This window comes from Rousettus aegyptiacus, unplaced genomic scaffold, assembly GCF_014176215.1.
Source record: "Rousettus aegyptiacus isolate mRouAeg1 unplaced genomic scaffold, mRouAeg1.p scaffold_m13_p_6, whole genome shotgun sequence".
Taxonomy (NCBI): domain Eukaryota; kingdom Metazoa; phylum Chordata; class Mammalia; order Chiroptera; family Pteropodidae; genus Rousettus; species Rousettus aegyptiacus.
In genome coordinates this window covers 13,498,539-13,509,976 of record NW_023416309.1, presented here as the reverse complement: position 1 = coordinate 13,509,976, position 11,438 = coordinate 13,498,539, and the positions used below count along the sequence as shown (strand labels likewise).

General features: G+C 50.6%; 2 protein-coding genes across 28 annotated transcripts in view; both read right to left on the bottom strand.

Annotated features, from left to right (window-relative positions):
* Positions 1 to 118: 118 nt before the first annotated feature.
* NDST2 (N-deacetylase and N-sulfotransferase 2) lies at positions 119 to 8,108 on the bottom strand. 2 transcript variants are annotated; one of them, XM_016121122.2, is made up of 15 exons: positions 7,970 to 8,108; positions 5,897 to 5,933; positions 4,476 to 5,814; positions 4,240 to 4,327; positions 3,783 to 3,937; positions 3,414 to 3,599; positions 3,044 to 3,172; positions 2,730 to 2,912; positions 2,546 to 2,642; positions 2,055 to 2,178; positions 1,743 to 1,917; positions 1,394 to 1,564; positions 1,190 to 1,299; positions 894 to 996; positions 119 to 800 (listed from the first exon to the last, which is right to left on the bottom strand). In XM_016121122.2, exons 3-15 carry the CDS (start codon positions 5,478 to 5,480, stop codon positions 675 to 677), a joined length of 2,652 nt encoding a protein of 883 aa, XP_015976608.1. In that variant the 5' UTR covers positions 5,481 to 5,814; positions 5,897 to 5,933; positions 7,970 to 8,108; the 3' UTR covers positions 119 to 674. The 2 variants fall into 2 exon arrangements, with proteins under 2 accessions (XP_015976608.1, XP_015976631.1); XM_016121145.2 differs by having other exon boundaries at positions 661 to 800; positions 1,227 to 1,299.
* Positions 8,109 to 8,703: 595 nt separating this feature from the next.
* CAMK2G (calcium/calmodulin dependent protein kinase II gamma) overlaps positions 8,704 to 11,438 on the bottom strand; it is a 53,472-nt gene continuing 50,737 nt past the window's right edge. For 24 of the 26 annotated variants that reach the window (XM_016121272.2, XM_016121260.2, XM_016121240.2 and 21 more), the window contains 2 exons: positions 11,176 to 11,420; positions 8,704 to 10,713 (listed from right to left, as the gene is read on the bottom strand). In XM_016121272.2, the coding sequence (XP_015976758.1) occupies positions 11,188 to 11,420 (233 nt within the window). In that variant the 3' untranslated portion in view covers positions 8,704 to 10,713; positions 11,176 to 11,187. Of the gene's footprint in view, positions 10,714 to 11,175; positions 11,421 to 11,438 lie in introns of those variants that run through there. The other 2 variants (XM_036223817.1, XM_016121268.2) reach the window with 2 other exon arrangements.

Genomic DNA, 11,438 nt, shown 5'->3' with positions numbered 1-11,438 from the left:
TTGGGTGGCCTCTGGTATTTATTTGGCATTTATAAATATATAAACTCCTTTTTTACTCTAGTCTGCCTGGGCCTTTCCCTTCTTTCCCTCCATGTATAGATGAACCTTGAACCAGGGGAAAAGTCTGATACTTGCTTTATTCTAGATTTCTCCCATTCCAGTGAGGCAGACAAAGCAGAAAAATAAGGATGTTTATTAAGGATGTTTCAAGCCCACAGCTAGGGCTCATACTCAGCTCTATGAGCCACTGTCCGACCTCATCTCCATTCAATGTGAATGACATTAGGGAGGTCGGGCCACAGGTATATCCCATTAATCCCACAGTAAGGGATCCCTCCCATAGCCAGGTATACACTCCAGGGATGAACAGGGAAATCATTTGATTAATACTTTCCTCTATACCATGCCTGTACTCTCTCATTCCTCCTCCTCACCTTCCAAGACCATGGGTCAAAGGTGACTAGTACCATAATGTGGGATGTCAAGGGATGCCCCTTTATCAGACATCAGAGTTGGGAAAAGGATATCTTTCCCTTCTCAGACGTCCCAGGCCTGAGGGCCACTGAGGTAGAAGCGGGTGGGGCCAAGCCACTCAAATCCCCCTTGTGGGCCCTGCTCTGGGCTTGCCCTTTAGAGAAGCAGGGGGCTTTTTGCTGGTACAGGAGGCTGGGATATCAGCCTAGACTGGAATGCTGCAGTTCTTCCCGAAGCCAAGAGGGCACTGGCTGTCCAAGCCGGCTGAGTAGCTTTGACAGGTCCAAATTGTGGTTCCGGAAAAAATCCATAAGAAAAAGGCGGGACTGATAGAGAAAAATGAAGGTAGAAATGGTAAGTGGGACACAGAAACAGATCTTAGGGGTGAAGAGGGATAACATGTCCCAGAATTTACTCACCTCAGTGTCCATGTCTGGGTACCTCCGGCCTTTGCTCTTGCCTAGACAGCGAGTCTTACCATTTTCAAGTCCCTGGCACCAGAATCCCTTATCTTCATCAAACCTGCTCAAGAGGAAGAAGCCATTAGGTGGCAGGGAGAAAAATCCAAGCCCATAAAGGTACACTCTCACTCTCTCCCAACCCAAAGGACACAAGTCTCCTTGTGAGACAGGGTAAATCCATTTCGTCCAAACAGACATGGTCAGCCTGCTTCCCCAATTTTCTCGTAGTCCTCTCCTGGGTCATGCTCTCCCACCTGAGGGTCCGTGTGTAGTTCAGAAAGGGTGTGATACCCAGGAACTTCTGGATGCTCTCCATTGAAGCAGCTGGATTGGTACGCAGCTCTTGCCCATCCACAATCAGCAACTAGAGACAGGGATGTGGTTACTACTGTACTCCTTAGAATCCTCTGGACTTAAGGGGAAAGGGGACCCCAGTGAAGGATATCGGGGGAGGGTACCTGTCCAGATGGGTAGTAAGTTAGCCAGCGCTGAAGATGGGTGGAATAGTAGCCGGGGACAAGACAGCGGTTTTGCAAGGAACGAAGTGCCAGAGGGGCCTGGGAGGAGGCTGAAATCACCTGGTAGAAGGTATAGTTCAGAGCAGCTGGGTCTCCATGTGCTCGCTGGTGCTGAAGGACAGGAGTAGGAAGAGAAGGGATTGGTGATTTGACAGAATCATTTTGCCCCACTCTTGGAAACCCCCTCCAAGGCACTAGTTTAATTTCCCTACCCTTATCCTTTTCTGTCTCTCTAGCACTGACCACCTCCCTCCCCCAAGCCCTAATATGTCTCTAACGTCAGGCTCACTTGGTACCAAGAGTAGGCCCTGTCAGCAGGGTTGGTGAGCACAGTGATGATCTTGGCTCGTGGTAGGAGGGCAGCCCCGCGCTGTGGTACAACTTCTGAGTCAAAGTAGGTGGCACTTTTTTCAAATAGGAAGTCAGTGCTGGCATTGGAAGGGATAGGAAAGAAGTCCATGTACCTAAAAAGTAGCACAGAGGAGGCAGAGAATTTGCAGTGTGAAAAGGGCCCAACATCGATGTAGTGGAAGCTGGAATGGGGTATTTTGGGGGAAGGGAGTGCTCCTCTGAGAAGCATTCCAAAGTGTCCCAGTCTCACCAGTCAATGCCCTTGTGGTAATTAGGGCCGCTGAAGAACTGAATCTCCTCAAAGGTGCTGGGGCTAGGGAAGCTGCTAGTCACAGCTGGGTGCAGGCTCAGGAAGAAGTGAATAGCTGTGGTCCCTAAACAGGAGAGAAAGTCCAAGGAAGTCTATGGAAGAGAAGCCAGCTCAACAACATGCTCTTGAAGTAAGAAAACAACCACTCTGGGTAGTAAAATCCCCTTTGGCCAAACTAGAGTAAGAGAAGGAAAGTCTGAGTGAGATCCAGGGAAGAGTTGAAATAGTGGTTCTCAGCCATAACTGTGCATCAGAATCACTTGTGGATCTTAAAAAACTCTAGAGATGATTCTGATATATAACCAAGGTTAAGTAAGAATCACTATCTCAAGAGACTGAATTTCTGAGGGGTGGGCATGAGAAGGGAATTCCATGGCCAAAGATTCTTGTGTTTAAGGCAGGGCAAGAACAATTGTCTAAAGATGATTCACCTGTCTTCTGGGGTCCCACAATGAGGAACTTCGGGAGCCGATCACAGGTTTTCTCCTTGGACCAGATGTCTTTATGCCTCTTGTCATCACAGGGATTCTGAAGGTGAGGCCAGGAATCAGATAAGGCCTAATCTTTTCTTCATTCCCCACCATCATGTCTGGTCAGCCTGACTTCCACCCATACCTGCCAAAGAGGGCTTTGCTCTTGAGGGAAGAGTTCAAAGTACTTTCGTGCTAGAGGGACAGGAGGAAGAGTCTGCAGGCGCAGCCGTGTCCAGCACTGGAGGAAGCGCACCAGGCTTTCAAAGGTGTACAGGCCCAGTCGATCATTTCCATAATTGGACAGATGAGTCATAAATATGCTGATCTGCAAGGGGGTGCCTGCATGTCAGAGTTGGAGAGCCTACCCCAGCTCAGAAGCAAGCTTGGTAAGCAAAGGTCCCAGCCTGCGAGCACTTTGGCTCTCCATTCTTCTAGCTCTTCTTCTCGGCACCTTACCGGATTAAGCAGCACTGTCATAAAGAGCTCTCCACCACGGATGCTCTGGTCTAGTTCACGGGAGCCTCCGGGATACTCATTATAGAAGATTGTGTGAGTGAAGAGGCCACATGTCTGCCGTGGCAGGACCTGGAAGGAAAAAAAGAATAGGGATAGATGGATTTAAAAAGGAGGATGAGATGAAGGACGAAAGTCCTGAAGCATTAGGATTCGTGGCGGACTCAGTATGAATGAAGTTAATAGTAATAAAACTCTTGCTATGTGCACCATGACTTTTCACCCCTCAACCCTTATTTGACAGGACATAGGTCAAGTTGGAAGTTGTCAAAATGTGGGAGTTTGATTCAAATTTGTATTAGGTGTCCCTTACCATAATGCCATTGTGAATGAAGCCACGGCGGTAGCGGGCAGGGCGGAGATGGGGATATTCCTCAGTGCTGGTCACCTGGATGCCCCATACAGATTTCCAGGCCTCATAGAGCTGCGTGTGGATGGGATACACGCCCGAGTGGTGGGGGGCCACAGCATACCCCAGATCCGTGGGAATCCCATGCTCCTGAAAATGGCACAGATTTTCACCAGGACCTGGTGAGGTTTGGGGAATAGAGGGTAAAGAGGGTGGGGATGCCTCCACAGAAAGAAATGTAAAGGGTAGGGAAACGGTACTCCATTAGGGGAAGGCTGAAAAGAAACCATTATTTCTGGGAAAAAGTATAGGGAAGAGTTCCAAAGGTCTCACCAGAGCAAACTGTTTGTTGAGCCTCATCTGGTCAGCCAGCACAGAGCGATTGTGGAACAGGTGTGGCTGCATGTGGCTCCACATATGGGGGAACCACCAGAACTCTCTGCGGTGCTTCAGCAGCATGTCGTCCCCTGCATCCTCCTCCTCTGTCCCTATGGCCACACAATGACCACTGACCACAGCCAGTTAGCCCATCTGCCCTCCTTTGTTCTATAACACTGACCACTTTCCATCCTTGGAACATCTGCTCATGTAAGACTAATTGCCCCCGCTAGCCAACTTGCCCTCCAGCCACCCATGCTAAACTAAATTTATACCCACCATTAGCTCCTCACAGGATTGTGACTCCAAATCTTGCCCCTTCTCTCCAACTTGTCTACCCAGAAAGATGGAGAGTGATGGGACAGATCATATTAAGACTGATATGCTTGAAGGCACAGGGGAATGAGCTCACCAGTATGATAGAACTTGCCCGAGAAGCCCAAGTTGAAGGTGAAGTTGGGGACTAAGGTCCTGAGTTTGTTCTGGGTGGTCAACAGAGCCTGGGAAGAGTAGCAGGAACATGAGAAATCAGGAGAGAGCAGATGGAGCAGGAGAAAAATGAAAAGTATTCCTATGACAAGCTCAGAATCAAGGAAGGGAGTCTGACAGGTAAGAGCTTGAAATAGCTTCTAAGGAAAAAAGACTGACCTCAACATCAGCCACTTTCATGCGGGTACCTTCCTTGCCCACAAAGATGTCATCAATGTCTACCAAGATGTAGCGGTCGATGTCCAGGCAGAGGCGCTTGCCAGTGAGGTATGAAACAGCATCAACAAAGACAAGTTTGTGGAGCCAGAAGGAAAGGCCATGACCAAAGATCACCCGCTGGATGCCATCATGAAGCCCCAGGTCCTGTACCACAGTGGGAAGCCGGGCCCGGCGAGACACTGGTCCTGGAACAGGAAGCTCAGCTGGCTGAAGACTGGCAAGAAGCACTGGTTCATATGTGCTATGATTGGATTGGAAGATGGTCCAGTCATCACCAGGCAGTGGCCCAGGCTCCAGGCGGCTGGGCCGTGTGAGATGCAGCAGCGGGGCAGAAGGATTAACTTGGTAGTCTCGGAGCCCCAAGTTTGAATGTAGAAAAAGGGGAAATCCCTTGAGCTGGGCACTCAGTAGGCTATGCTCATGGGCTCGGAAAAAGCCAATGATGCCCACGCCATACTCCACACAATACCGATCTAGCAGTTCCCGACTCCAGGCGTCCAGATTGACATACTTGAGCAGGTTCTCATAAATGACCAAGACATAGCGGCCCCGGGTGTGATCAGTCAGTGTGGGCATGTCCCCTCGGCCGGGTGCCAGCTCAGTGCTATAACGAAAACGACTAGACTCCAAGATGGCCACAATCTCCTGCCCTAGCTGTGAGTATGCACTCTCTATAAACACAAGGACCACAGGTTCGGTTTGAGCTGTCTCTGGAGGCCTGGGAGGCTGAGGTGGGACTGGAGGCCGTACAGGGCCAGGGCCAGCTGCCCCACCACTGCTGCAGTCTCCCAAGGGCAGGGGCAAGGGTTCTTTGGCCTTGGGGCTGGTGGATATGTAGTAAGCCAGAAAACCCATGGAGCCCAGACTAAAAGCAATCAGCAATAGTATGAGGCGGTGCAGTTCCAGCTGCCGAGCTGGGCGTACCACCTTCCACAGCTTGAGCATGGCGAGGGAGGGGATGCAGGAATGGGGACCACCTCAAGGGATGGGAGGTAGGAGTTCTATAGGCTGGGGCTCTCTTGGGAGGGTGGAAGGATAGGAAAAGAGGGGAAAGGGATTTCTCCTCAGGGTCAGTTCCCTGAAGAGGTAGAGACAAGTCCCCTTAGTATAGTGTAGGGGAAGTAGAAAGGTCAACAGGGGACAACTGGACAGAGTCCATTTGTGTCAGGTCACCATGGCCCCCTGGCCCATAGCTTCAGGATGTAAAGCCAGGCTCCACCCTTGACTTGAGGTTCTCACATCAGAGGTCAGCAAAGTTCACAATTTCTTCCCTTCCTATCTGTAAGACAAAGAAATCAATGGATTGTTTCTCCCTTCAAAACTGTGTCATTAATCTATTACCCTCTTCACACATCTCTTACCTTCTGCTCACAGGATTTGTTCTCCAAAAAAAATCTCCTGTAGAAGAACAACACAATCTGAGTCTCATGCCTTAGCTTCAAAGATTGTTTCCCTTCTTAGAATACTGTCTAAAGTCTCCTCCCTGAGCTAAGCTCAGAGCTAGAGCAGTATATCCAAGGGCTAGAAAGGAACAAATCTCTCATGAATGAGAGGCCAAACAGCCCAGGAGGCTAAAAATGAACCTGCTCTGAAAGGAGTTACCATCTCATGACCAAGCAGTTGGCCAGCCAGCTGGAGCTCTGGTCTTCCTGTGAAGAAGGGACGGAAAGCCCCGTGCTCCAACAAGATTTCAGTTAAGAGGAAACTCATGAGTCTGTTAATCTTCCTCATCAATCAAACCCAACTTCACAGGCTAACAGCACTAACGAACATGCAGTCAGGTGGACACTATGGTGGAGGAATTCAAGAGCAAAGAGAAATGGTGCTAGCTAATTATTCTATTTGCTTCCAAACCCAGAACTTGTGGACTCTTTTTCATTGCTTATGAAAAATTACTCAGTCTCTGCCTTTCACCTTGTGCCAGTCTCAGGAGAGATGATAAAAACGTAACCCCAGAGCAGGTCACATCACTGGGACCTGAGAAAAGCCAGAGAGCTGAGTCCAGAGTCTCTCTCCCTATCCACTCCAGTTCTCCTTCCTAACTTAGCCTAAGTGGCACTATTCTCTCATCCATAAAGAGCTCAGTAGAGTCCTGAGCTAGTCTGGAGAGACATGAGGAATTGAGTCCTGTTACAAAAACAGAGCAAACCGAGTGGGGCTGGATGACAGAAAGCAACAGGAGCTTAAGTCACATCCAAACAATAAGAGAAGGAATAAGATCAGTGTGATCAGAAAACAGTTTTATTGAGACCTAATTTCAGAGCCATTTTTTCTTATATAGACTGCTTCTAGAAGCTTTATTTTTGCTCTCCTCACCTTAGCCACTCCTAGTAAGGCCAGTGGCTCGCAATTCCTCTCTATCACCCTCCTCCAGACTTACACATCTTAGGGATGATTAGGCAGAGACAGGGTCCTTCAGAATTGAGAAAGATGACTTAAGAACAGTTCAGCTTTGGTCTGGGCAAAACTAATTGACATGAAAAGAGAATTGGGGAAGAACCAAAATGGTGAAAGGGGTGAACACTAAGAATTAGAGGAAACTCTCTGGCAAAAACACAGTGGTGAGAAGTCACTGAAGGGGAAGTGGACATTAAGTATAATAGTTAACATTTACTGAGGGCTTACTCTTTGCCATTCTTCTAAGAGCTTTCCATATGTTTAATGCTCACATTAGCCCTAAGAGGTAAGTAAGATGTAGATACTATTATTATCTCCATTTTCCATGAGTAATTATTTGGGGTCCAGAGAAGCTTAGTAACTTGCCCAGGATCACACAGCTGTCAGTGGAGGAACTGCATTTTAGCTTGATACCCAGAAGCAGCAGCAATATTTTGAGAGGGGTGCTAGGGGTGCTATCTGGAAGTAGGAACACAGGTGAGGTGGGCTGCTGTATGTGTGTGCATAGTGGGAGGTTTCTGAGGGAGAAACCAAAGGAGTCATCCAGGCCCGGGCTGGAAGAAAGTGATAGGGACTGGGGGAGGCGGGGGTGTGGGCTCCGCGCTGGGAGATAAGCAGATGCTGTGAGAGGAGGAGGTACCAAGTGGCGACACCGGAATGCGGGGCTGGCACACCAACTTACGGATGAAGGGGCGCTGCTGAGGGGGAATATGAAGACACAGGTGGATATGGAAAGAGCACTGGATGTGGAGCATTAAAGGGAAGGGGCAAGGGGAGTTCTGAGGAGAGTCTGGGGTGACATCGAGACAGGCATTAGGCTAGGAGAGCCCACAGGGGAAGAGGAGTCCCGCGATGAGGGGGCGAGCTGAGGGGAGTGAGGCCACTACGAGGGAGGCAAGTAGAAGTGTCGCGCGGTGAGGGGAGAGCAGGGCCGCGCTGAGGAGCCGCCCGGGACGACCCCGCGGGTGGTATGGTGCCAACGGAGGGGAGGAACTGCAGGCGACCCTGTGTGTGGAGTATCCTCAGGGGCAGCTCACCCGGCGGACTGGGCGGCGTCCCCGCTGTCCCCGGACTCCGCCTTGTCCCGAGCCCGCCCGGCTTCCCTGCTCTCGGGGCCTCGGGCCTCGTCGCGGCAGCTCCGCCATCTCCCAGCAAACGCTCTGCTGCAGCCGGGCCCAACCACCGCTCCCACCGGGGGGAGGCGGCGCGCTGCCGCTCGCGGCGTCTGCTACGCTCCCCGCCGACTCCGGACAGGGCAGCCGTGCCACCCAAGTGCCAGGCAGCCAGACTGTCCTCTGCAGCGCTCAGCCGAGTCTCGGCCTCAGAGACGGCAGGCTCTGCGGCCCAGCCGCAGAGGCGAACCCCTTCCTCCCTGCGGGGTGGCACAGTCTGAAGAGCGTCGGGCACCGCAGCTCTCGGAGAAGGGGCGGGGCAAGGGTACGGGCTCGTCCACTTAGCCCCGCAGAGGGGGAGCTGGGCCGGCCCACTGAGAAGTGGAAGGGGTGGTCTTTGGCGCGGGCGGGGACCTGGGGTGGGGCGATAACCCTAAAGGCCCACCACGTTAAGGGCCCCAAATCCTTCCTCCCCGCCCCCAACTCGCCTTAGCAGCTCAGTGGACTGGTTGGAGGTTAATGAGTTTATGAAGAAGTTTCATTCCAAAATGAGCCCAAAGGGAGTTGGGGAAGGTACATCTCTCCATCCGAAGCCTCGCAACCCAGGCTGCTAAAATCTAAGCCTCTGGCCACAATCCTCCAACAGCAGTAACACAATGGACGGTTTAAAGGTTATTTTATTAAATATCTTCAGTTCAAGGTTTCATTGTAACAAAGCTATGAAGGATCTACCAACATTCAGAACAAACACTATTTTTAAATTATTTCTATGTCATGCAAAAATTCTGCATCAAATGCCTTCCATTTCCTGGTTAAAAGGTGGGGTTCTTTTTGTTTTGTTTTTGTTTTTAATAGTCTACTGTCTATAGATGCTGACATTAGCCCCAGAAGAGAAATAAGAGTGCTAAGAAGTGGGGCTGGAGCAGCCATATGAAGCTATGGGTCTTAATGAAGTCTAAGACCATTTGTCTCCAAGCCAGCAAAACCAAACCCTGTGGTGATGGTGTCTGTGTGCTGGTACTGCAGGCTTCAGGGCAGGAAAGGGCTAGGGGCCCAGGGGCTGGGGCATGCATGAAGTGCTCCCAGGAGCCTGGCTAAACCCCAAGCACCAGCACCTGTGAGTCTGCTCTCTTCTTAGCTGGCTCCAAGGTGAACCTGTAGCTTTGCCTCCTGAAGGTAGTCCAGGGAGCTGGGATCTACCCACCTTTCTCCCTAATAGTGCAGATATTTGTGCAGATAAGCTTGCACAGTTGTTTTGGGGAAACCAAGACTGTGACCAATCGCTCCTCCATTATCTTCTCTGCCATCTGCTTATAGGTCTTTCCCCTCTGAAATGGAACTCCTTGAGCACAGATAGGGACAATGAATGCAAGGAGCTTTGGCTCTGGACACCTCTATTGGGTACATGCAGGTGGTGGTGGGGGTGATGCCCATGCAGATTGTCCAGCAATAAGTCTATACTTCAGTTGGTCAGTAAAGAGGCCTCTTTAAAGAGGACACTTCTTGACAAAGCAGTCAGGTCAATCTCAAAGACAGGAAAAGAGATGGACGTGCAACAAGGGAATAGTAAGAAGGGAGGCAGCCCTGAGGGCAGCCTGAATGCATAGAGACAACCATCAACTCAATCCCGCTGCCTCACTCCTCCCATCCCACAGGGGCACTTGGCAGAGGGCCCAGGCCCAGATGAGGGTCAGCATGGGGACCACCACCATGAAAAGGCAAGACAAAGATGGCCCAAATCAGCACAGAAACAGAACTGCCAAAGGCAGCAAGGGGAGCCCTGACCAGGGTCTGGCTCTCTCCTTGCTAAGTTATAAGAAAATAAACACGAAGCAAAGCGGCAACCCCTTCCCCTTCCCCACTGCAGGGATTGGGCCTTAATATCAGGGCCCACGTGCATTGTGCATCCTATAGAAATGGATGAGTAAGTGAGTACATGTCAGACTAACACAAAGTTTCTCATCGGCTTTGTAGCGGACACACTTCTGCAGCACCAATTCTCTTCCCTTCTACACTAAATGGAACAGTACAGCAACATCTGGGCCCTCAGTCCTCAGGCCACTGCTTCTCAGCTGCCTCCACAGCAGGCTGGGGGCTCTGTGTTCTCTCCCAAGTAGGTCTGATGGCCACGATGTTCTCATCAGCCTTTTTCTAGGCGCCTATGCAAATTCTGAAGAAGTCCATTCCTAGACCTGGGACAGACAGGCCACTCAAGGGCTGCAATCACATCACAGCCCTAAAGCTCTGTCAGAGTTCTTGCCTGGTCCCCCAAGTCTGTGGAGGCCAGAGGCCAAGTTCACCTCTTCAGGATTGGTGGGTGAGCCTGCTGCTCATGCCAGAATAGGCATCACACAAACTCCTCCTGCCTTCTTGCCAGCCCAAGGGCTATCGGTGGTTTTAAAACGCATCATGGTATGGATTCCATTTTTTTTTTTAACAATCCTTTTTTCTTTTCTTTTTTTTCCTTAAATGTAAAAAACACCTCGGTACAGCAGAGACAGACACGAAGGGCGGGCGGGAGGGCTGCATGCAGGGGCGTGCATTGGCTGCTGCCGCTTTGTAATTTAATTGTTTTAAACCTCAAACGAACAGGACTGCCGCTGTCACTCAGGCCCTCCAGAGCCACTGGCTGCGAAGGTTCGACCTCCAGCTGGGATCTCCTAATGCCCCTGTCAAACAGGATAGATGTGGTAACAGAACAGAGAACAATAAACACACAGATGAGTTCCAGGGACTTAAACACACTACACACATGGCCAAGTCTGCCTGAGAAGGTAGAGGATGGGGAAGAAGCTAACTTTTTAAATACAATGCCTCACATTTTCTGAACACTTACTAAATGCTTTACTTATAAATATCTTATTTAATTCTAACAACTTAATGAGATAGGTTCCACTCTTTCCCTCTTTTTGACAACTGAGGAAATTGAGACTTAGGGAAAGGATGTAACCTTCCACCCAATTTGGAATCCTAGAGCTTGACCCAAGTCTGTCTCATTTCAAAGCTTAAGTTATTACGACCACATTGTCCAGCCCTTGCCACTCCTCTGGGGTGACCCATATCTCCTCTCCCGCAATGCCACCTCTCAACCACCTGTCCCAGCCCATTCCCACCCCCCTACCCATGTGCACCTGTGGCTGAGCTCACTGCAGCGGTGCAGCAGGGGCCCCTGAGCAGTGATAGTGGACATTGAGCCACTTGCCATCCCGGCGGTGCCAGACCCGAGTCTCCTCCGACTGGCTGGTGCGAGGCCGGCCCTGCCCATCGATGTACTGAGTGAGGCGGATGTAGGCGATGCAAGCTGCGTCCTCTCCGATCACATGGACATGTGGGTTCAGGATGGTGGTGTGAATGGGCTTGCTGTTCTTGGATAAGACTGCAGGGGGCAGGGCAG